Below are 23,309 nucleotides of genomic sequence, written 5' to 3' on the forward strand. Positions count from 1 at the left end.
GTTGAGCTTCCTGAGGTCCAGTATGGGGCGCAGGTCCCCGGTCTTTTTTGGGACCAAAAAGTAACGGGAGTAAAACCCCGTACCCCGCTGGTCCTGGGGGACCGGTTCGACCGCCCGAAGCACCAATAGGGCCCTGGCCTCGGCCAGAAGGGTCGGCAGCTGCGATCGGTTGCAAGAGGCTAGACTTGGAGGATGGTCCGGTGGCGAGGACACAAAGTTGAGCGAGTAGCCCTCGGAGACGGTCCGGAGCACCCAAGCGTCTGAGGTTATCTCGGTCCATGCCACCCGGAAGAACCGAAGACGCCCCCCGATAGGAAGGGGTTCCTGTGATTTTGCGGAGGGGAACCCGCCCCGTCCGCTCAGCCCGTCAAAAGGAAGGCGCAGGCTTAGAAGGACCCTGCGCCGGGGCTTGGGTTTGTCCCCCTCTGCCTCGCTGAGACGGACGCCTCGGAGGTGGCCTTGAGAAAGCCGGGGTCGACTTCTGAGGATATCGGCGCGGCGGAGGACGGAAAGGTTTCTGCGGCAGGGGCCTAGGTTTGGGGCGGACCAGGGATGCTAACGAGCGCTCCTGCTCCGACAACCGCTTGGTCGCCGCATCTAAGGACTCGTCAAATAACTCGGACCCCACACAAGGCAAGTCTGCAAGACGTTCCTGCAGGTTTGGGTCCATGTCGAGGGTGCGAAGCCAGGCCAGACGGCGCATGGCCACTGCGAAGGCCGACACCCTCGAAACCAGCTCAAATGCGTCGTACACCGCATGAAATAGGTACAACCGCAACTGAGACAGGTTGGACGTAAACTTATCGAATCCTGCTCTTTGGGAGTCCGGTAAAGAGTCTCGATATTGAGGAAGGTCCTTCACCATGCCACGCAAATAGGAGGAAAAGGTGAAGGCATAATTTAGAACCCTGGTGGCCATCAGGGAATTTGAATAGAGGCGACGGCCAAACTTGTCCAGGGTCCGCCCCTCCCTGCCGGGTGGAACCGCCGCAGAAACCCGTGAGGGCTGTGATTTCTTAAGGGCAGACTCCACCAGAAGAGACTGGTGGGAGAGCTGCGCCTTTTCGAACCCTTTAGGGGGCACCGTCCTATACTTCGCTTCCATTTTCGACGGCACAGACGTGACTGTAAGAGGGTTCGACAAGTTCTTCAACCAGGTCTGTAGAAGGACTCTGTTGAGGGGGAGCCTAGGCACCTCTCTAGGAGGAGTGGGAAGGTCCTGCTCCTCCAAAAATTCTTTGGAATATTGAGAACCGACCATCAGGTCTAACCCCAGGGCTCGGGCCATGTCCTGAACAAAGGATGAAAATGAGGACGGCCTGGCCGGGGGAGAAGGGGTTCTCGACCTCCCCACCGAGGAGAGGGGAGAGGCCTCATGGGAATAATGAGGATCCCTCACTGACCCCGAGTCCCAGGATCCCCTCGCCAAGGCCCTCGAGGGGGAAGGAGAAATTCTCCGCCTCGCAGAACCCTTGGGTGAGGACCCCGGGGTCCGGGGGACACTCTCCCACTTCCTCGGCGAGGCGGCACGGGAAGACTTCCCATGAGGTGATCGGAGGAGCCCCGGGTTGTCGAGGCGCAACTCCGACACCTGCAGCGCCTCGCCCCCGAGCGGCGAGGAACGATCGTGCCTCCGAGGCGAGCCCCGCGGCCGCTTAGACTTCCTCGATCGGCGCCCCGTCCGAGGTCGCGTCGAGGGCGAGGCGTCCCGGGAAGACCCCGAGGAAGAGGAGGAAATCCGGCGCACTCTGCGCAACTTTTCCTTGGGCCTCACACTCCGCTCAGGCGGCCCCCCCGAGGTCGAGGTCGAGGGCAGGGCCGGGACCGAGGTTAAGGGGGCCACAGTACCCGAGACCGAGGCCACCGAGGCCGGGGCTCCCGAGGTCGAGGGAGCCGAGGCCGGAGCCTCCGAGACCGAGGGCGCCCCGGCCGAGGTCGAGGCCGCCGGAACTGCAGCCCGCTGCAACACTTCCAGGGCCCCCGACAGCTCTGATGAAATCAGGGCTCGGAGGAGTTCCTGGAAGGCCGGAATCCCCACGAAGGTGGGGAGTTCCGAGTCCGGAGCACACTCCCTGGAGGGCGACCTCGGTCTCGAGTATTCCATCGGGGTGTGCGAAGTCGAGGTCCGAGGCGGGGCCGGGGTCGACCCACCCGCCTTAGCCGGAGTAGAGGAAGGCTTCTTTGCTGAAGGGGATGGAACAGAGGACTTACCCGAAGCCGGTTTTCCCGAAGACGCCTTCGAAGACGAGGGCCGAGGCGAAGCCGAGGCCCCCGAGGACGCCGAGGCCGAGGTCAAGGCCGGGGCCGAGGCCGACGTCGAGGCCTTAGGCGGCGCGTCCACGGCGAACAATTCCGCCATTCTGGCCTTACGGCGACGAAGGGCTCTGTTTTGAAAAGTAGCACAGCGATCACACGAAGCTGTCGGATGATCCGGCCCAAGACAGACAATGCACCACCGGTGAGGGTCAGTGATGGAAAGTAACCTCTCACATCGGCTGCACTTTTTAAATCCCGTAACAGGACGGGACATCAACGAAAAAGAAGGCCGGGAACGACCGACGTCCCGCGGCCACGGCTGCCGGGAGCCCCCGGAGCCTAACGAAAAATAAAATATTTTTTTTTTTTTACGAAAGGAAAAAGAAAGCAGCACCGCGAATCGATCAAAAATAAAAAGAAACAACGAAACGCGGCAGCTAGAAAGGCAATACAACTGGAGCTCAGATCCACAGGGCTTTCTGGCTCCGCGGAAAAAATTGAACTGAGGACCACGAGGTGGGATGCGCCCTCTAGTGGGCGAGAAGGCATGCACGTGCGTGGTGCAGTGTGCAAACTTGAAACTTCTAGCAAGTTTGCTTGAAAAGCTGTCCGCGCTGGGGCTCCGTAGATGACGTCACCCACATGTGAGAATATCATGCCTGCTTGTCCTGGGATAAAGCTGGATTCTGTAACCGGTGTCTATCAAAAAGAACACCGGTTACAGAATACCCCCTCCCCCCACCCCAGCAACAATTGGGCCAGGAGGGAGCCCAAGCCCTCCTGGCCTGGCGACTCCCCGGTGCCCAACAGCGATCGGGCCAGGAGGGAGCCCAAGCCCTCCTGGCCCAGCGACCCCCACCCCAGCCGACTACAATCTGGGACCAGCATCCAGAAAAAGCCAGGAGCTGTGAGTAACACATCTATCTGCCTGCTGGAGATAGGAGCATACTGGTTGGCCAGGTTGTGCATCCAAAATATCTGAGGACAACTTTGTGCTCTCTATCTCCACCTGCTGGTTGATGGACATAATCCCACCAGTCTCTGGATTCATCTGCATTCAAATGCAGGGTGATACACATTAGGAGGAAGTCTCAAGTCATAGTTATCTGATGCTGAGATTCACCTTGGGAGTCAGTGCACTTAAATCTTCTGTGCAACCAAGGATGCTGGGAATTGTTGGGAGGAAAAGATCAATTGTGTTGTGATGCCTCTGTATCTCTCTATGGTGCAATCTTATTTTAAGTGTTAAATTCAATTCTAGTCGCTATGTTTCAGGGGAGATGCAGCAGAATTGGAGAGGTTCAGAGAGGAATGGCCAAGGTGGTGGTAGAAAATGGAACTTTTCTTATGTGAGGAGAGGCTGGGGAGGTTGGGGGCTCTTCAACTTGGAAAGGAGATAGCTGAGAGGGGATATGATTTAGGTCTACAAAAGCCTGAAAGTGTAGAATGGGTGAAAGTGAAATCTATTTTTTATTCTTTCAAAAAGTACAAAGACTAGGGGGACACTCCATAAAGTTACATGGAAATACTTTTAAAACAAATAGGAGGAAACATTTTTCACTCAACAAAGAATTCGTTGCCAGAGGACGTGGTAACAGCAGTTTAATGGATAGCCCCAAAATTAATGCAGGAGCACTTACCAACTCCTAGGCCCAGATCCACTAAGCAAACCGATCGTGTACCGATCAGTTTGTGCTCATTTTCCGACTATGGCTCGATTCACTAACCTTCCTCCAGACCCCATCCGCACCCAATCTGATCTGCGCATGCAAATGAGTAAAAAGACATGTAAATTTCTTAAGGCATCGATTCATGAAACCATTTTGTCCAAACCGAATGACCTTTCCGATCCAAAAAGTTTCAACTGCTGAGGACCAGTCACTTTACATCCTCGCCGACTATTCCTGCCTAGCAACTGCCGCGTGCATGTTAAGAACCCCATTAAAAATATATATCTCCCCTGCAAAAAATTCAAACTATATCTAAACTTTAAATATATGTAAACGTTAGAAATATTTTTTTTATTTTTTTGGAATGCACATAGCGAGCGCGGGAGTGAATCTTGGATTTGTAATGCGCATGACGAGAAAATCGCGGATTAACCCCGTGCTCTCCTTGCGCATTACACATTTCATATATCAATGTCAAATTTAAAAATAAAACAAAAATAACTTTTAAGGGCCAGCTATCCCTCCCCTCTTCCTTCCAGCTAGTTTGTCGCATGCATCTGACACAGGGTTGCCTTTGGTTGCTTTGTGTTTCATGGCAAAAAGAGCTGCACAGCCTCCTGGGATTTGTAGGCTGTATATAACAGCGCATGATCCCAGCGCATTCAGCTGCTGTTAAGTTGCTAGAAGGCACATCAGTTAACAATTCTTTTACTGAGAGAAATGGACAGCACTCATCGGCTACGCTATCTGCTTCTTTTGGAACACGAGTATGCCTTTTTTACGACAACAATGCTTTGCGGTAGGCGCATTTGAAGCCCGCCAATGATGTCCGTGATTAAACCCTGCCCCATTTCTACGCAGGGAAGTCCTTAACAGCTAGCGCATGTGTTATGTGCTTCAAAACCAACAAGGATACAGTGTGCATGCGCGGCGATCGATGTTACAGCAAGACGTGTGTGTGAATGGGGACGTGTTTACAATTTGATCATTTGCATGGACAAACTTTACTGAATCGATCGGCCAGAATGACTCAGAAACGGATAGGACACAAATCGGATAGATTTGTGCACTTTAGTGAATCTAGCCCCCTAGTTAGAAGACACTTTGGCCAGGATTCACTAACCTGCCCAATCGGGCCCGATCCGACAAATTCAGGAAACTCCAACATGCAGATGAGGGCGATCGGAGGAACTCCCCCCATCTGCAGGCATGGATCATGCTATAGCGATCCCCACACATGCGCAGACCATCTATAAATGGTCTGAGCATGCGCGGGACCTCCAGGCCGTAGGAGTTGGGGCTTTTTTTTCTTCTTCTTCTATTTTTTTTACAAGTGCTGAACCTTGATCGAGGAACTTTTGGGAGCCCGTGGTTTTAACCTGCTTAAGCCCGCGGGCTAAAACCACGGGCTTGCAGAACGGGGAAGGGTGGGAGAGTTGGGGCAGGCAGGCAGCGTGTTCAGTATAGGGAAGCTGCATAGGCTGCGGGGTAAGGATCGGTGGCTTCCTCATGCCCAGCAGAAGGATATAGGCGAGCGGGGTCTGCAGCCCGGAAAACCCGTACAGTTACAGGGGATCATGTAGCCTGGATTGCCTGGAGACGGATGCAAATGGGTATGCCCGTGGCTCCTGGCTTCCGCGGCCGTGTTCGGGGCAGGCACGTTCGGGGCTGCAGGAGGCATTTGGGGCAGCAGAAGATTGGGGCTGACAGGGCAGAGAGCAGGGCTGCAGCAGGCAGGGCAGTCACAAAGGGTTTCAGCAACTGGTCCTCAGCAGTCGCTTTTTTTTTGATCGACCAGCCCAGTCGGTTTTGTTTAGTGAATCGCGTCCCTGCCTATTTTGCATGCTGTTGCCCTCATTTGCATGCGCGGATCGGAGGATGGTCGGGAGACAGGTAAGTGAATCGGGCTGGGGTCACTAAGGGGTCGCAAACCGATCAGTACACAATCGGTTTGCTTAGTGAATTTGGGCCTATGGGAGGAATTCATCAAGCAGCATTGGGGCTTAATGCACTAAAAGCCTAAAGGGTATTAAAATTTGGCACACACTAAGGGCCAGATTCACTAAGCAAAACCTATCGTGTACCGATCGGTTTGCGACCACTTTACTATCAAATTTCCATCCAGCTAAATTCACTTACCTCTCCTGTGATCCGCTTGGAATCCGTGCATGCAAATGAGGTGAAATGCATGCAAATTGGACAGCGACCCAATTCACTACCCGAAATTTCAGATTTGACTGGGCTGGCCGCTCAACCCAAGAAGCGACTGCTGGAGACCAGTCGAAAACATTTTGATTCTTCAGCTCCATAGAAGCCCTGCTCTGCCCCATGTCTCCTGCCTGCTCGCCCCGATCTTCAAGCCCAGCTTTCTGCCCTGAGCTCCTACTCTCTGCCGCCTTCCCTGCAGTACAAGCCCCCGGGTTTAAAGTAGGGCTGCACTGCGGGGAATGGCAGCAGAGAGCAGGAGAGATCTGCCCGACCCTCCCCCCCAGGCTGCGATCTCTCCTGCCTGCCTGCCTGCCCTTCTGTGCCCCCCCCCAGACCCGGTACGGCCCACCCCCGACACCAAAGTTGGGAGCAGGAGGGGTTCTCGGTCCCTCCTGCTCCTAGGCCTACCACCCCCCACCCGGTCCTAGTCTGGCCCAGCCAACCCCAGTACCTGTAAAATTGTTGGGAGCAGGAGGGGTGCCCGGTCCCTCCTGCTCCTTGGGCAAGGCTCCCTCAACATCTTCGGAAGTAGGAGGGTGCCGGGACCCTCCTCCTGCTCCTACGCACCGGTATCTTCGGAAGCAAGAGGAAACTCCCCCTGCTCCTATTCTCCTGCCCCGCCGCCACCCAATAGTAGCCATAGGCCCCACCCTGGCGCCATCATCTAATGCAAGGGGAGAGGCCTAAGGCACTGACTGGCTGAGGCACCTCATGCACCTCCCTTTGTAGGGGCTGGGGGCACCTCAGCCAATCAGGGACTTCCTTAGGGAGGGGTCTAGGGAAGTCCCTGATTGGTCACTATTGGGCGGCGGCAGGGCAGAATAGCAGGAGGAGTTTCCTCTTGCTCACGAAGATGCTGGTGCGTAGGAGCAGGAGGAGGGTCAGGGCACCTCTTCTGCTCCTGAAGATGTTAGGGGAGCCTTGCCCAAGGAGCAGGAGGGACCGGGCACCCCTCCTGCTCCCAACAATTTCACAGGTACTGGGGTGGGCCGGGCCAGACCAGGACCGGGCGGGGGGGATCGTAGCCCTAGGAGCAGGAAGGACCGAGCACCCCTCCTGCTCCCAACTTTGGTGTCGGGGGGGGGGGGGGGGGAGGCGTGCTGGGGGAGGGGGGGAATGCCACGCTGCTTTTTAAAATTTTTTTTTAAATTCTGGTTTAATATGATGGCAGGAGGGAGTTGGCATCCCTCCTGCTTTTTTTCTCAGGGAGGGGGGGTCGGGCAGATCTCTCTTGCCTGCTCCTGGACTATCCTGCTCTCTGCCACCATTCCCCGCAGTGCAGGCCCGCTTTAAAACCACGGGCTTGCACTGCAGGGAACGGCAGCAGAGAGCAGGAGAGTCCGGGAGCAGGCAAGAGAGATTTGTGCTGGGCTGAGCCCTGACAGCAGTGACAGGAGGCTGCTTCTCCTGTCACTACTGTCAGGTTGTGCGCATGAGCGGGGATCGCTCTGGCCATGGGTAGGGGGCGTGCTAACGATCGTCTTCATTTGCATGCAGGCCTTTACTGAATCAGTCGGCCAGCATGCAATAGGAAACTGATCGTGCATGGTTTGTAGGTTTAGTGAATCCTGCCCTAATTCCCTTAACTTGCATTAAAAATGCATTAAGCGCTAACGCTGCTTGATGAATTCCCATCCCAAATTTTTCTGTGTTAACTCTTGTTATCTGGTTAGTGGGTGCTAACCAGAATGTGCTAGTCAGAAAATGCAGGTGCTAACCAGAATGTGCTAGTCAGAAAATGCAAGACCGCCCATTCTCCACCCATGACACATCCCCTGTAAAAAAATATTTATAAAAAAGGTAAAAATAAAAAATATTTATTAAAAGGTCAAAAATACTATACAGCACCAACACATTTTACAGTACAGTAAATGTTTTCTCATGCACTAATCCCCAAATTCTGTATATGGCGCCTAAGATTGTGTGTGCGCACATTGGTGCATAGCCAACGTGCGAACACAACTTAATTGGCTCAATAGACACTGATAATTGGCAATTAAAACCTTATAATTGGTGCTAATTGGTACTAATTAAAAGTTACATGCACAACTTAGAAATCACAATTCTATAAAGAATGCAAATTTGAAGAGGGCCAGGGGCAGATCATGGGTATTCCTATAAATTATGTATATTGCTACAGAATATGCCTGATCCACACAAAACTTAGGTACAGGCATTTTAGGCCTGGTTTTAGCTAGCATAAATGAGTGTGCTAAATAGCACAGTTACTTACCGTAACAGGTGTTATCCAGGGACAGCAGGCAGATATTCTCACATGTGGGTGACGTCATCCACGGAGCCCCAGCGCGGACAGCTTTTCAAGCAAACTTGATTGAAGTTTCAAGTTTGCACACTGCACCACGCATGTGTGTGCCTTCCTGATCCACTAGAGGGCGCATACCCTCCTCATGGTCCTCAGTTCAGATAGCTAGCAAAGAAGCCAACCTCGGGGAGGCGGGCGGGTTGTGAGAATATCTGCCTGCTGTCCCTGGATAACACCTGTTACGGTAAGTAACTGTGCTTTATCCCAGGACAAGCAGGCAGCATATTCTCACATGTGGGTGACCTCCAAGCTAACCAAAAAGGGACGGAGGGAAGTTGGCAATACAAGAAAACAGATTACGCAAAACCGACTGGCCAAACCGGCCGTCGCTCCTGGACAGAGTATCCAGGCAGTAGTGGGAGGTGAAAGTATGAACCGAAGACCAAGTGGCAGCCTTGCAAATCTCCTCGAGAGGCGTCGACCTGAGGAAAGCTACAGAAGCCGCCATCGCTCGGACTTTATGTCCCGTGACTCGACATTGCAGCGCGAGACCAGCCTGAGCGTAGCAAAAGGAAAAACAAGCAGCCAACCAGTTGGACAAGGTGCGCTTGGAAACTGGGCGTCCCAACCAATTAGGGTCGAAGGACAAAAAGAATTGAGGAACCGTCCAAGGAGACTGAGTGCGTTGAAGACAAAAAACCAACGCCCTCTGACAGTCAATTGTGCGAAGCGCCACCTCGCTAGGAGGCGAGTGGGGCTTCGGAAAAAAGACCGGAAGAACAATGGAAAGATCGAAAGGAAAGTCCGAAACCACCCTGGACAAGAACCGGGGTTGAGTACGCAGGACCACCGTGTCATGATGAAATACAGGAAAAGACGGGTCCGCAACCAGAGCTTGCAGCTCACTGACTCTGCGAGCAGACGTGAGAGCAACCAGGAAACCCACCTGCCAGGTGAAGTAATTCAAAAGAGCTTCATCAATGGAATCAAATGGAGGTATCACCAATTGAGCCAGGAACACACAAAGATCCCAAACCACCGGAGGGATGTACAATGAAGAAATCCCTCATAAAACGGGAAACCATCTGGTGGACGGAGAGCAGCGTCCCATTTAGCGGCCGAAGAAAGGCAGCAAAAGCACAGAGGTGGACTCGAATAGATGTAGATTTGAGACCAGACCGAGACAAGTGCAACAGAAAATCCAGCACTGAAGGCAAGGAGGCAGAGAGCGAATCCATGCGGTGCTCAGCACACCACTCAGCAAATCAGGACCATATCTGGGAAAAGCATTGCCGAGTGGAGATCTTTCGAGAGGCCTCGAGAACACCCCCACCGACTGAGAGAAACAGAAGGAGGGAGGCACGTTGCGAGGAACCAAGCTGATAAGTGTAGAGACTGCAGATTGGAATGCAACAGAAACCGCAACACTGAGACAGCGGAGACGGGAACATAGGTAGAAGCTGAGTCTCCCTGACACGCTGGAGGAGCAGGGAGAACCATGGCCGCCAGGGCCACAGAGGAGCCATCAAGATCCTGGTGGCGCAGACCGACAGGAGGTGTATCAAAGACCCGAGAATCAGAGTAAAGGGAGGGAACGCATAGAGGAACCTGCCCATTCCATCGAGAAGGCAAGCATCCTCCTCGATGCGAACCCAGGAGAACATCCTCGAGCAATATCGAGGCAACCAGTGAGTGAGGGGCGAAGCGAACAGAACTACCTGTTGGGTTCCCCACCGAACAACCACATGCCGCAGAGTCCGAGAATGGAGCAACCATTCATGCGGTCGAAAAGGGCGACTCAACGTGTCCAACAGACAATGCTGCACGCCCTGGAAAACACCGCCCGAAGAAAGAAGCAGTGGTGTAACGTCCCCTGCCAATGACGAAGGGCTTCCCTGCAAAGTAACAGGGAACCTGTACACCCTGGCTTGGTCACAGAAATAACGCCACCGAGATGTCGGGACGCACCAGGACCCCGCAATCTTGCAACCCATAACGAAAATCCACCACGGCATTGTAAATGGCCCGGAGCTCCATCAGATTGATGCGGCTGCGACAGTCTGCACCCGACCAAGGACCCTGAGTCCGAAGGCCGTCGAGGTGCACCCCTAAGCCCATGCCGAGGAGTCCATCGGCAGAACCTTCTGATGCGGGGATACGAAGTGGTGGCCCACCAACGAAACGAGCGTGTCCAGGAGGGAGGCACCACAATGTGCTGGGAAGCGGGATCCCGATCCTGCCATCACTGAGATGCTCGGGTCCAGCGGGGAACACGAAGATGAAACCAGACGAACAGCGGGACATCACCGTGGAGACCCCTGATCCAAAAAGGATCAGCAACAGCTCAGCCGAGGCCGAAGACCGCTGAGACACCAGCTGACTCAAGCGCCGACAGGCAGCCTGCCGAGGCAGAGACAGAAAAGACCGGAGGCGGACCGAGGACAGAGGGGCCACCTTCCGGCATAAACAAACAAGGGCCTCCCCCTGAGGCCGAGACAAGAAGGAGCGCAGACAAACTGGGTCCAGGTCCGCCCCGACGGACTCCCGAGACCGGGGTGGGCAGAGTCTGACCCACTCCCGTACTAGAAACTAGTGCAGGTCACGAAGGGCCAGGACTAGACGCAGAAGGGAGGATGGGAATGCCCAACCGACAGAAGAGAGGCAATACTCCCGGTGCGTAGACACAGAGACACCCCTCCCGAAGGGAGGGGAGGAATCCCCAGAAGGGGAGCAACCCAGAGGCTATGCGAGAATAGTCAAAAGGACGGCCAGGAGTCGCCGAAGCCGGCGGCTGAACCCTAACCCGGCGCTGCTGCAGCTATTGCGGCTGCTGCGAAGGAGGCCGAGATAACACAAGAAAGGTATCCAGAGGGCCCCTCCGGAAAAGGAGACCAACCCACCAAGGCAGACGGGATTTAGCTGGAGGCGTCCCGAGGGGCGAAGGACCGGTCGCGGTCTGAGAGGCGGTTAGCGGCCACCGCAAGAGAGGCCTGAAGAAGCGCAGAACTCACGCAAGTAAAAGCGGCGAGACGACCCTGGAGGTTCGGATCCTCAGCCACACTCTGCGCCAAGCGAGATGACGCATGGCGGGAGCAATAGAGCCGGAGCAGGGAGAGAGTCTCCTCCAGGAAACCAAACTCCGCACTACAAGATTCCGTCACGGCTGCCCGGAATGAACCGAAGAGAAAGCGGGGAAGCCTCTCAAACCGGAGCTGGAGACGCCGAGGCGCAAACCCGCAGTCGACGCCGAGGCCCAATACCTCAGCCGCTGCCGAGGTAAAACGGCCCAAGTGACGTCAAGGCACAAAGCTTCCGTCGACGGCACGAAGCCTCGGCAACGACGAGGCACCGAGCTCCAGCCGACGATGAGGCCCTCAGCCTCAGTCGACGTCGAGGCACAAGCCTCAGGCGACGTCAAAGCACCAGCGTCAAATGACGCGGAGCACACGGCCACAGCCGACGTTGAAGGTACAAAGACACACAGCCTCAGTCGACATCGAGACCCCAAGCCCCAGTCGACAGTGAGTCAGAAAATCAAAGCACAAAGCCTTAGACGACGTCGAGGCACCCAGCCGCATACTACGTCGAGGCACAAGGCCTCAGGCGGTGGTGAGGCACCAAGCCGCAGTCGAGGTACCAGGCCCCAGTCGACGTCGAGGCACCAAGCCCCCAGTCGACGTCGAGGCACGAAACCTTCGTCGACGTCAAGGTACGAAGCCTCCGTTGAGGCACGAAGCCTCAGTCGACGTCGAGGCACGAAACCTCCGTCGACGTCGAGGTACGAAGCCTCCGTTGAGGCACGAAGCCTCAGTCGACGTCGAGGCACGAAGCCTCCGTCGACGTCGAGGCACGAAACCTCCGTCGACGTCGAGGCACGAAACCTCCGTCGACGTCGAGGCACGAAACCTCCGTCGACGTCGAGGCACGAAACCTCCGTCGACGTCGAGGCACGAAACCTCCGTCGACGTCGAGGCACGAAACCTCCGTCGACGTACGAAGCCTCCGTCGAGGTCGAGGCACGAAGCCTCCGTCGAGGCACGAAGCCTCCGTCGAGGCACGAAACCTTCGTCGACGTCGAGGTACGAAGCCTCCGTTGAGGCACGAAGCCTCCGTCGACGTCGAGGTACGAAGCCTCCGTTGAGGCACGAAGCCTCCGTCGACGTCGAGGCACGAAACCTCCGTCGACGTCGAGGCACGAAGCCTCCGTCGACGTCGAGGCACGAAGCCTCCGTCGTCGAGGCACGAAGCCTCCGTCGGGGCACCAAGCCTCCGTCGGGGCACCAAGCCTCCGTCGGGGCACCAAGCCTCCGTCGGGGCACCAAGCCTCCGTCGGGGCACCAAGCCTCCGTCGGGGCACCAAGCCTCCGTCGAGGCACGCAGCCTCCGTCGAGGCACGCAGCCTCCGTCGAGGCACGCAGCCTCCGTCGAGGCACCAAGCCTCCGTCGAGGCACCAAGCCTCCGTCGAGGCACCAAGCCTCAGTCGACGTCGAGGCACACAGCCTCCGTCGAGGCACGAAGCCTCCGTCGAGGCACCAAACCTCCGTCGAGGCACCAAGCCTCCGTCAAGGCACCAAGCCTCAGTCGACGTCGAGGCACCAAGCCTCAGTCGACGTCGAGGCACGAAGCCTCCGTCGAGGCACGAAGCCTCCGTCGAGGCACGAAGCCTCCGTCGAGGCACGAAGCCTCCGTCGAGGCACGAAGCCTCCGTCGAGGCACGAAGCCTCCGTCGAGGCACGAAACCCCCGTCGACGTCGAGGCACACAGCCCCCGTCGAGGCACGAAGCCTCCGTCGAGGCACCAAACCTCCGTCGAGGCACCAAGCCTCCGTCGAGGCACCAAGCCTCCGTCGAGGCACCAAGCCTCCGTCGAGGCACGAAGCCTCAGTCGACGTCGAGGGACGAAGCTCCAGTCGACGTCGAGGGACGAAGCTCCAGTCGACGTCGAGGCACGAAGCTCCAGTCGACGTCGAGGCACTTCGAGTTTCAGAAGTCGGCACCATACCCATGAAACTGGTAATAAAGGTGCAGCAGTGCACTCCATAAGGGCAACCTCGATATGAGTATTCCCATGAAAGGAGGCACGCGTTGAAGGTCTCGTAGAGGCGGGCACGATCGCACTCGATGCCTGGAATGCCTGAGACTCAGCCGGTGGCGTTACCGAGGTAACGCACCTAGAAGAAAGAAAGAAAGAAAAACTTACCGGGGATCGAAGCTGCACAGTCCGATTCCAACGAAGGAAAGAGGGTCCCGGCCATTCTGCTCACACGAGGTGAGCCCAGAGAGAGGCCAGGGAAGAAGAAAATACAGCTGCAGGCAAATGAGGCCTAGCCGCATGGCTGAGGCCCAAGAAGGGCCTGCCGGAGGAAAAACACAATAAAAAGTCCTCTTTTTTTTTTTTTTTTTTTTTTGAAACAAAGAAATACACGATCAATTAACAAACGCACAGCGACTCCCTAACAAAATAAAGAAGCCGCGGTGCCAGAAAGGCACTTAGAAGAACGCAGAGAAGAGAGACAAGGTCTTTCTGGCTCAGCGGAAAACTAAGAACTGAGGACCATGAGGAGGGTATGCGCCCTCTAGTGGATCAGGAAGGCACACACATGCGTGGTGCAGTGTGCAAACTTGAAACTTCAATCAAGTTTGCTTGAAAAGCTGTCCGCGCTGGGGCTCCGTGGATGACGTCACCCACATGTGAGAATATGCTGCCTGCTTGTCCTGGGATAATATGTGATGCACACAGGATCTAAGCACGATTCTATAAAAGGACATGCACTAAGCACTGTTTCTAGTCAGCATCAATTTTTGGAGGTGGATGCTATATACTGAATCTGGCCCTAATGAGGTGCTCTGCATACATTAGCACACTTTGCATCTCTTTATGTCTTCCACAGTAACCTAAATTAATCTGTGTTGAACAGTAATATAAAACAAGTTATTGCAATTAAATGTGTTTTAAGTGGCAAACAACATCCATTATTGCCTTAATACAAACTTAATAACTATCCCCTTCGATATCATAACCAGCACCTTGAATTTCACAAGAGCTGCCAGCAGCAGCTAATACACTGTTTTGGCCAAGGTGCAAGTACATTTCTGTCTCCAACATCCAACTATTACTCTGGCTGCCACATATTTGACAATTATGATCCAAAGTGTAACGAAATAAAATTCTAGAAAATAAGGAGTTAAGGCAGCTAATTCTTGGATATGATCAGGAGCCCACACCATGGTGTTTGTGAGTACCCGATTTAGTCCAAAATCTATTAGAAATCCAAAGGCTAGAGGCAAGGTAAGAATTCGAGAAAGTACAGATTAGTTCAGGGAAATAAGCAGACTGGAGAGCACTATGGTGTTCTCTGTTTGACACCAGAAATGACAAAACACAGACGACACTTAAGCAGCCTAGGTGTTTCCATCCCTGATGACTTCAAATGGCCGCAGTGACTCCGGATATAGCATCAGCTCTACATTCTGCCTCTTCACTGCGAGCAGCATCTTTTGCAGCACTGACGACCTTGAAAGGATCGTCTGCAAGGGCTCGGCCTCAGCCTCCTCCCCCACCTCCCGATGCATTAAGAAAACGTGACGTTGGCGAACTTATCACATCATGCACTTAGCGTATGTGCGTACGAAGGCAGGGCTTAATCGGAGCTTTAGGAATTACTTGAACACCATCGTGCAGATTTCACTAGCAGTTTCCAATAGCTCAAACTGCAACCCTAGCAGAGCAGGCGGCTTTACGTCACTCCAATTTCAGGCACGTTATTGGGAACTACTGCGGCTCTCCAAGCTCTACTTTTGATCACAAGCTTTTGCAAAGTACAAACTAAACACCAAATCACCATCTACAGAAAACCAAATACTGTAGAAGCAGGACCGGTTAAAAGTCACTTTTACATCACTAGCCACAACTGCCCGCTCCCCAATCCCTCTACGTGCTCTCTCGCTTTGATTAAAGTAGATGACACGCGGAGGAAGAAATGAGTGAAGGAGTTCCGAAGGCGGGCCCCAGACTCCCTGCAGAGGCCGCCGCTTCCTCCTCTCACGGCCGTGACGTAACGGCGGGATGCAGCACTGCACGTACGCAATGCCTGCGGCCGGCTCTTATTGAGAGCTAGTTCTTTCAGGAAGAGCGCTCGGCTTCAAACCTCAGTTCCCACGTGCCTATCCCCAGGTTTGAAATCGGGCGCTCTTCCTGAAAGAAATAGTGAGAAGACCTTACGTTAACCACATCGAGACGTCCGGGTTTGCTCCCATTGCTCTGATAACCCCAGAAGGTAGTCCGAAGAAAGACTGCGTGTGAGTTGGGTCTTAAGAGATACATACTGCTGGTGGCTCTCACTGAAAAAAACTAGTGCGAGGGAAATCTAAGGAGAGCCTGCCTCTGGCTCTTAGTAAGAGATCTTAGTAAGCATGAAATAGATCTAAATGAAAGGATGATGAAGAGACTGGTAATGGTTTTTCTGAGATAACTAGCTTGAGGTAGGTCTGAGACTGCTGCTAGCTCTGAAAGAACCAATGTGAGGGAGGTCCAAAGAGGGACTGGCAGAGAACCAGTATAAGAAGTCTAAAGAAAGACTTCCACCAGCTCTTACTGATAGAACCAATATGAAGGTCTCTAGAATGAGACTAGTGGCAGCTATCACTAAGAACCAGTGTAAGGAAGGAAGGTGTAAAAAGAGACTACAGCCAACTATTACACCAAACCAGCACAAGGAGAAGTCTGAAAAAAAAAAGAGTTGTTGGCTATTTCTCCACATCAGTGAGGAGTGGTATAAAGAAATTGCAACCAGCTATTACTGTGTTTCCCGAAAATAAGCCCTAGCATAATTTCCGGGGTAGGTATTAATATAAGCCCTACCCCGAAAATAAGTCCTAATCCCTGGATTCGCCAGCAGCAGTACTTCCCTCCCCCCCCCCCACCTCTCCATCCTGTCTGAACCCCGCCAACTCTCCGACTGCGAGACCTACTACCTCCACAGAGCAGTGTTGGCAGCACTCTAAACAGGCTGCTTTGCGGCCTTCTCCCGCCAGGGCATTCCCTCTGCCAAATCACTGATGATGCTATCAGCAACGCGGCACATGGAAGAAGGCCACGAAGCAGCCTGTTTAGAGTGCTGCCTATGCTGCTCTATGAAGGGAAGTATGCAGGTCTTGCGGTCGGCGGGGTTCGGATGGGAGAGATGGAAGGATGGGATGGCCAGTGGCGGGTCGGCTGCACGGCGGGGCTGCTCAAGGGTTCTGCTGCAGCTGCACGGAAGGGAGGAATAGAAGCTGGGCAAGGGTTCTGCTGTATGAGGGAGGGATAGATAAATCACACAGTGAAAGGGTTCTACTGTACAGGGGGATGGGAGGGAGAGATAGAAAGATGCTGCAGAGGGAAGGCACAAGGAGATGGGTGAGGGGAGGAAAGATGCTGCACATGTGGGGGAGAGAAAGGAAAGAGGAAGAATTGGGGTAGAGGAGAGGAAGGAAGAGATGATCATTGTACATGAAAAAAATAAGACCTACCCCGAAAATAAGACAGTGTCTTATATTAATTTTGGGCCCAAAAAATACACTAGGTCTTATTTTCGGGGAAACACGGTACATAGTCCTTGGCAGAGGATGTAAGAGCCTATGGCCAGTTATTTAGAAACAAAGAGTGATATAAATTTAGATTTCTTACATAATATTTTAACATTATAGAATACTAATTTTCTAATGAAATGTTAAATTTGATGCTAATTTGTGAGTTAATCAAGTGTGTATCTTTAAGTTTTATATGAGTTTATTTGATACACTTGTTGTAACATACGAAAATGAATAAAGAATTATAAAACAGAAAAAAACAGAAACAAAGAGGGGTGAATTTCTTAATAGCTGAATATGCAATGCTTAGGGGCTGCACCACCACTGTCAAAAGTCACCCCCATTACTAAAAATAATGATCTTGTACGACCATAGCCTTTATTATAAGCCAATTGGCATGACCTTGAGGAGGGCACCTCTGGGCCCACTACAACCTTCATTTCTGGAGGGAACACTTACTACCAGCTTGAGGAATGCAGCCGTTGCCCCAATAGACATGGGGTAAGCATGAAAGAGGAGCCAAAGACTAGAGTTAACAAGGACCTTAGGGATAGGGGGCAGAAAAAAAAATCCCCCCTAAAAGGCTGGAGCTTTTTGTCACTCCAAAGAAAAATTTCAAACAAACTGGAGCCAGTCACTTCTAGTGAAAGTAGGAAAGCTAAGGCAGATATTTTTTGATGGCCATATTTTTTTCTACCCTCTTTTTCAAATACAGCCACCACAGAGGCCAGGGCCTCATCCGCAGTATGAGAAGAGGGAGATGAAGAGAATGGAGTCAAATACTGGCCAACTACAACCCAAGGAACAAAAGATCAAATGTGCATATCAGATGTTACTCATCCACTTCATAGAGATTAAAAAGAATTGTCACTTCACATTCACAGGCTAGAAAGAAGATTAGAGCCAGCCATGGGCTGGTGGGCTCATGGGCTTGGTGAAGAAACTACACAGCCTGAAAACAACTGCTACACATTGACAACAAGATTTAGGTTTCATTTAGTTACATACACCCTTGGTGTAAAAATTGGGCAAACTACTCTGGACAGATGATGGGAGAGGTTAGAGACAGCTTTACTGAGAGGAGAAAGGAACATAATACAGTAGAACAAAAAACAGCCAGGAGGCATCTTACACATTGGCTAACAGATGTATTAAAGCTTAAACTTTACAGAAGGTTGGGCCAAATCTGGGCCACTGGGTCACAGTTTATAGCATGGTTCTCATGTCCCAAATTACATATTATCTGAACTGATTCTTGACTGCTATGGCAACACAACTGAAGGCCTACCATGTCCACCTCTGATAATAATAATAATAATAATAATTTTATTCTTATATACCGCCATACCCATCGAGTTCTAGGCGGTTCACAACAATTACATTAGGATCCGCATTGACATGCCGATTTACAACACCTTCCGCCTAACATGGCTGAAGAAGCGGAAGTGGGAAGGAGAGAAGGAGGAAAGCGGTCAATCAAAGGTGGGTTTTTAGGGATTTTGGTGACTTTGTTGTCAAGGTAGTAAAGACAAGCTACCCATATGCTATATTGAACAGATGGCACCAGAAGTTTGTGTTCAGCAGACAAGTAGGAAGGGAGATGCTAATGGCTGGCTTGGAGAGTACTGGGTGATAGAAGGGGAACCCTTGTTCCTCAGACCCCCATCCTAGTCAGCTCCCAATCTGGCCTTCAGGCTAAAATGTTTGCCTGCCCCCCAAATTAATAGCTCAGTAGACCAGTGATCTTCACTGTTTTTAAAGTGGAAGTCACATTAGCAAAAAGACTCAAGTTTCAAGTTTATTTCAAAGTTTGATTAGATTGCAACATCACAATCCAATGCGATTTACAAGTAATAATAAAATCAGGGTAAAAAGAAAACACACTGAATGAAAACCGGACAATTAATACAACTTTTGACAAAACAAGAGACAAAAGGAAAATAGGTTTAAATACAATTCATAAAGAAAAAAAAGGGCAAAGGTAAAAAACAATGGGGTGGGAAAGAGTCACCTGCTTAATTTTCAATTAAAAAACACTTTAGTCTGCTATAGAATGTCCTAATTATGTAAAATTCAGGCAACTCAGTTAAAAGCATCCTCAAAAAGCCAGCTTTTCAAAAGACTTAAGAACCAAGACCAGCACTGGTTAAAGTGGATTGTGTCCAAAGCCCAGGGTAATAATGAAGGGCGAGGGGATCCATTTCCAATGATGTAGCCAGTCCAGCTGCTTCGGCACACTCAGAGCAATATGTGTAAATAGAAAGAAGTTTAATACTCCACACTCTCTCAGCTAGTGCCAGTGTTGAACATGGCAGAAACTGGAAAGGGGGGGTCCCAAAATCCCACTTTCAAGATATTTCTATATCAGCCTGAGGGAGGTTTGGAGCTCTCTGCAACATGGTGGACCATGGAAACTGCCCTGCTTAATACTCCTTAATGCCAACCCTATCCTCAGCCCATCTTGCCTCTCTTTACCTACATTTCCCCCAACACTCTCCTCCCAATACATATTCTCCCTCAAGGCTATCCCATCAATCAAGCTCAACTCCAACTAGCCTCTCCTTCCAGTCAGCCGCCATTTTTTAAATTTCTTATATACCACCTGCCAACTCAAAAGTTATCAAAGTGGTGTATATTCAGGTACATCATCCTGTCTCCACTCTCTTCAAACTATCTCCGGGACAGTGCCAAAAGAAAGCCTCTAGACAAAAGGGAAGGAGTGAAGTTAGATAGTCACATTTAGGGTCAATGGGAGCTACCACAGATCCCCAGGCCTTGCAGTGAAGAACACCGCTCTAGATTGTGCCACCAATCTGCTATTTTTACTACTTCAAATATAATGACTATCCTTTTTGAAGTTTTATCACACAGAGGGTGTATATCATTTTTCACAAGTAGCAGAGGCAATATTCAAATGCCATATAGCGAGTGACAAGGAAAAGGAAATAGACTACACCTCCTTGGAATTTGAAATCCAGTCTAATGGTTGGAGCAGCAGGCTGAGAATCATGCCTGTTCAAATGCCACTTCAGCAACTTGTAATCTTGGGCGAATCATTTAACCTTAAGTACAAACTTAAGGGCCCTTTTACAAAGCTGTGTTAGGTGCTAATGTGTGCCTAATACAACACACGCTAAAGAGTTCCACATTAGTTTTCCCATGTGGTAACTGCGTAGTAATGATTTGTCTTTTTTATTTTTTAGGGGGTCCACAAAGTCACCCTTTTTATGAGCAGTGCTGGTTCTCTTTATGTATTTATACTCGCTCAGCGTGTATTTGACCCCTGAGGCAGTCGTATTTTAAACCAAAACACAATGCTGTGTCAGGTCTACACCTTTGTGGATGGACTGTGAATACATTTGTGTTTTGTATGATCGTATGGATTGTCTTTTCTTTTGGAAAATGCATTGTCCTATCCCATTTCCAGTTTGATTTGTGGTCAATTACCACACCATTTAAACCAATTAAAAACAATTTAAGTTGCTGCAGAACTAAGGTGGCAAATGTAGGATGCCTAACCTAGTTGGCATTTATATAATCAGATCCTTTGAACTAGAACTGAAAAAGGTGCAAGCTAAATCCAAAATCTCTTTCTTCTCCTTAAGGATGCCTATATATTTAGGAATCTTGTAAGTTTCCACACGTCAAATAATATGTACTTATTATTAAAATCATCCCCTATAAGAGAGACAAATCACTCCCCATGATATGTTTGCCAGTTTGTACAATTCTGGAATAGCACATCTTTTGAAGAAGGATTTAATTTTCTGCAGTTTCAAAGGGAGATCCCCCCCCCCCAAAAAAAAAAAAAAAAACCAAAAACTATGCAAATGAACTAAAATTTTCAGAGCATTTTGCTTGTGTTTCCTCCTCCCCTTCACCAATGGAATACTTTCTCCAACAGTGATTCTTAAACCTCTCCTGGGGAGGTTTTCAAGATATCCCTAATGAATATGCATGAGTAAAATTTGCCTATAAAGTAGGTAGTAGGCAGGCACATTTCTTTCATTGCATATTCATTAGGGATATCTTGAAAACCTGACAGGCTGGGGGATCCCCAAGTCAGGTTTAAGAACCTTATACTGCAAGAAAATTAAATTCCTGAGCACAAGATTACCTCTTCAAAACTGTAGAAGCAAACTAATTGACAGTCCTCAAGTGTCTTAAGAGATTACATTAGTTACCAAGTAGTAGGGGAATCAGACCACATGCATCCTTTCCTTCAAAATGTAAAGTCCAATTCTAAATAACAGTATAACAGAAATCTCCCTCAATGCCAACCGCAATGTAATCTCACTTATGCCCGACACTCCCTAAATCGCACTCAAGGTCCCTCCCAGAATCACCTCTGCTCCAAACCCTCCCCTAGTTAACATATTCTAGCAGCTCTTAGTCATACAGCAAAAGCAAAAGAAGCCATTATATTTTTTTTAGACATTCATAGCTACAGTGCAATGAATCTGTCGTGCACAGAGCAAACCAAGGGTAGTGTGTGTGTGTGTCTGTGTGTAACAAAACGCGATCATTAGCCAATCCAAGCTAAGGGCCAAGATTGATTCGACTGTGTGTCTTCTACAGGTACGAAAGTGACTGCCTCCGCCTACTGATAACGTATGCAATCACCTAATTTCCTGGAAAATCTCTCTAGGTCTTTTCCGGAGGCTGCAGCTCCAGTTGTTAACCGCAATCGAGGGATCGGATGCTGCCCTGTCACCCCGATGTCAAATATCTAAATTAGGGTCATTAAAAAGAAAGGAGAAAGTCGTCTCTCGGGAGAAAAACGAAAGCCGGATGCAGCTCTACTGTGCACAGCACACACCGCCGTACCGCGAGAAACCCCGCAGTGCAGCAGCGCTCCCTTCATTTCTGAACGGTCTCCCGGCTTTTAGTTTTTTTTTTGGTTTCTACTCTTCAAAGCCGAGACCCGATTCCGCAATGCGCACGTTTTGGGAAAGGTGGAAGAATCCCCCCAAACGGCTCATCCGATCCGGGCGCAGGTGAGGGCGACGTCGCTCGGCTGAGCGCAGGGAGGGGAAGTCTGGCTCCGAGCTCAATGTCCTTGTGGGGTACGCAGCATCGTCTGCTAGTGCTGGGTAAGGTTGGGGGAGGGGAAGGAACGGAAACATCCCGGTCCACACAGAGCATCCTGCCACTTACCCTGCGCATCCCCTCCGCTGGTCAGCACCGCGATCGCTTTGTCGGTGCCCGAGAGATTCTCGAAAAACTTCTTGTCCGGCTGAGCCATGATGGGTCCCAACCGCAGCCTCAGCCGAAAGCAATACCACGCCCTCGGTTCAGTATTCCCAGCGCCGGGACGCTCAGGGGCATGAGCAGGGAGAAGGTTCGAGCGACGAGGCCGCAACCGACTCAGCTCCTTCGCTTCGGCGTCCCACTCTCAGTCGGGGCGAGCTCGCTCTTCCCCCCTTCTCAAGCGAGACTGTCTGACTGTGACTGGCAGTCTTCAGGACCAATCTTAAGAGAGATTCTTCGTGGAGCACCAATCCTGCGCAGCACAGGGGGCGGGTGGGCGGGCCAGGAGATGAGGCGTGGAAGACGGGAGGGGGAGGGGAAAGGACAGTTTGAGTAGTCCGTTAGTGATGACTAAAGGGTGGAATGAGCGGTTCGGGAATCCTGGCTCCTCGGAGGAAGGGAGAAGGTATTGGGAGGCTTATGTCGAACAGTCCAGTTCCTTTATAGATTTTTTTTTTTTTTCCTTTTCGGTCACCCTGTGATAGGGGGTTACTCAGCGTCCAGGAGCATTAAGGCACCTTTTTGTTTGGGAAGGGGAAGAAAGCAGTATCTTGGCCAGCATCTGTATAAGGCAAAAAGTTGATTCTGGGCGGAGAAATGGCAAAGTGCAAAGTAATGCATTTAGGCAGAAAGAACAAGGAACACCAGTATAGAATGTCAGGTGCAACTCTGGGTAAGAGCGAACAAGAAAAGGACCTGGGTGTACTGATAGATAGGACCCTGAAACCGTTGGCACATTGTGCGGCAGCGGCAAAGCAAGCAAAATAGAATGTTAGGCATGATAAAGAAAGGAATCGCGAGTAGATCGGAGAAAGTTATAATGCCGCTTTATAGAGCGATGGTCAGACCACACTTGGAATACTGTGTCCAACATTGGTCTCCCAACCTAAAGAAGGATATAAAACTGCTGGAGAAGGTGCAGAGACGAGCAACGAAGCTAATAAAAGGTATGGAGAATTTGGAATACAAGGAACGACTTAGGAGACTGGGATTGTTCTCCCTTGAGAAAAGGAGACTGCGAGGGGATATGATCGAGATTTTCAAAATACTGAAAGGAATCGACAAAATAGAGCAGGAAAAAAAAATTATTT

At 51.1% G+C, this 23,309-nt stretch overlaps 1 protein-coding gene across 4 annotated transcripts in view; it reads right to left on the reverse strand.

Annotated features, from left to right (window-relative positions):
* The window catches only part of PFKP (phosphofructokinase, platelet), a 258,884-nt gene extending 236,470 nt beyond the window's left edge, over positions 1–22,414 (reverse strand). For all 4 annotated transcript variants that reach the window (XM_033931533.1, XM_033931534.1, XM_033931531.1 and 1 more), the window contains exon 1: positions 22,126–22,414. In XM_033931533.1, the coding sequence (XP_033787424.1) occupies positions 22,126–22,213 (88 nt within the window). In that variant the 5' untranslated portion in view covers positions 22,214–22,414. The remainder of the gene's footprint in view (positions 1–22,125) is intronic.
* Between the last annotated feature and the right edge of the window lie 895 nt (positions 22,415–23,309).

Source organism: Geotrypetes seraphini, chromosome 2 (genome assembly GCF_902459505.1).
Source record: "Geotrypetes seraphini chromosome 2, aGeoSer1.1, whole genome shotgun sequence".
NCBI lineage: Eukaryota > Metazoa > Chordata > Amphibia > Gymnophiona > Dermophiidae > Geotrypetes > Geotrypetes seraphini.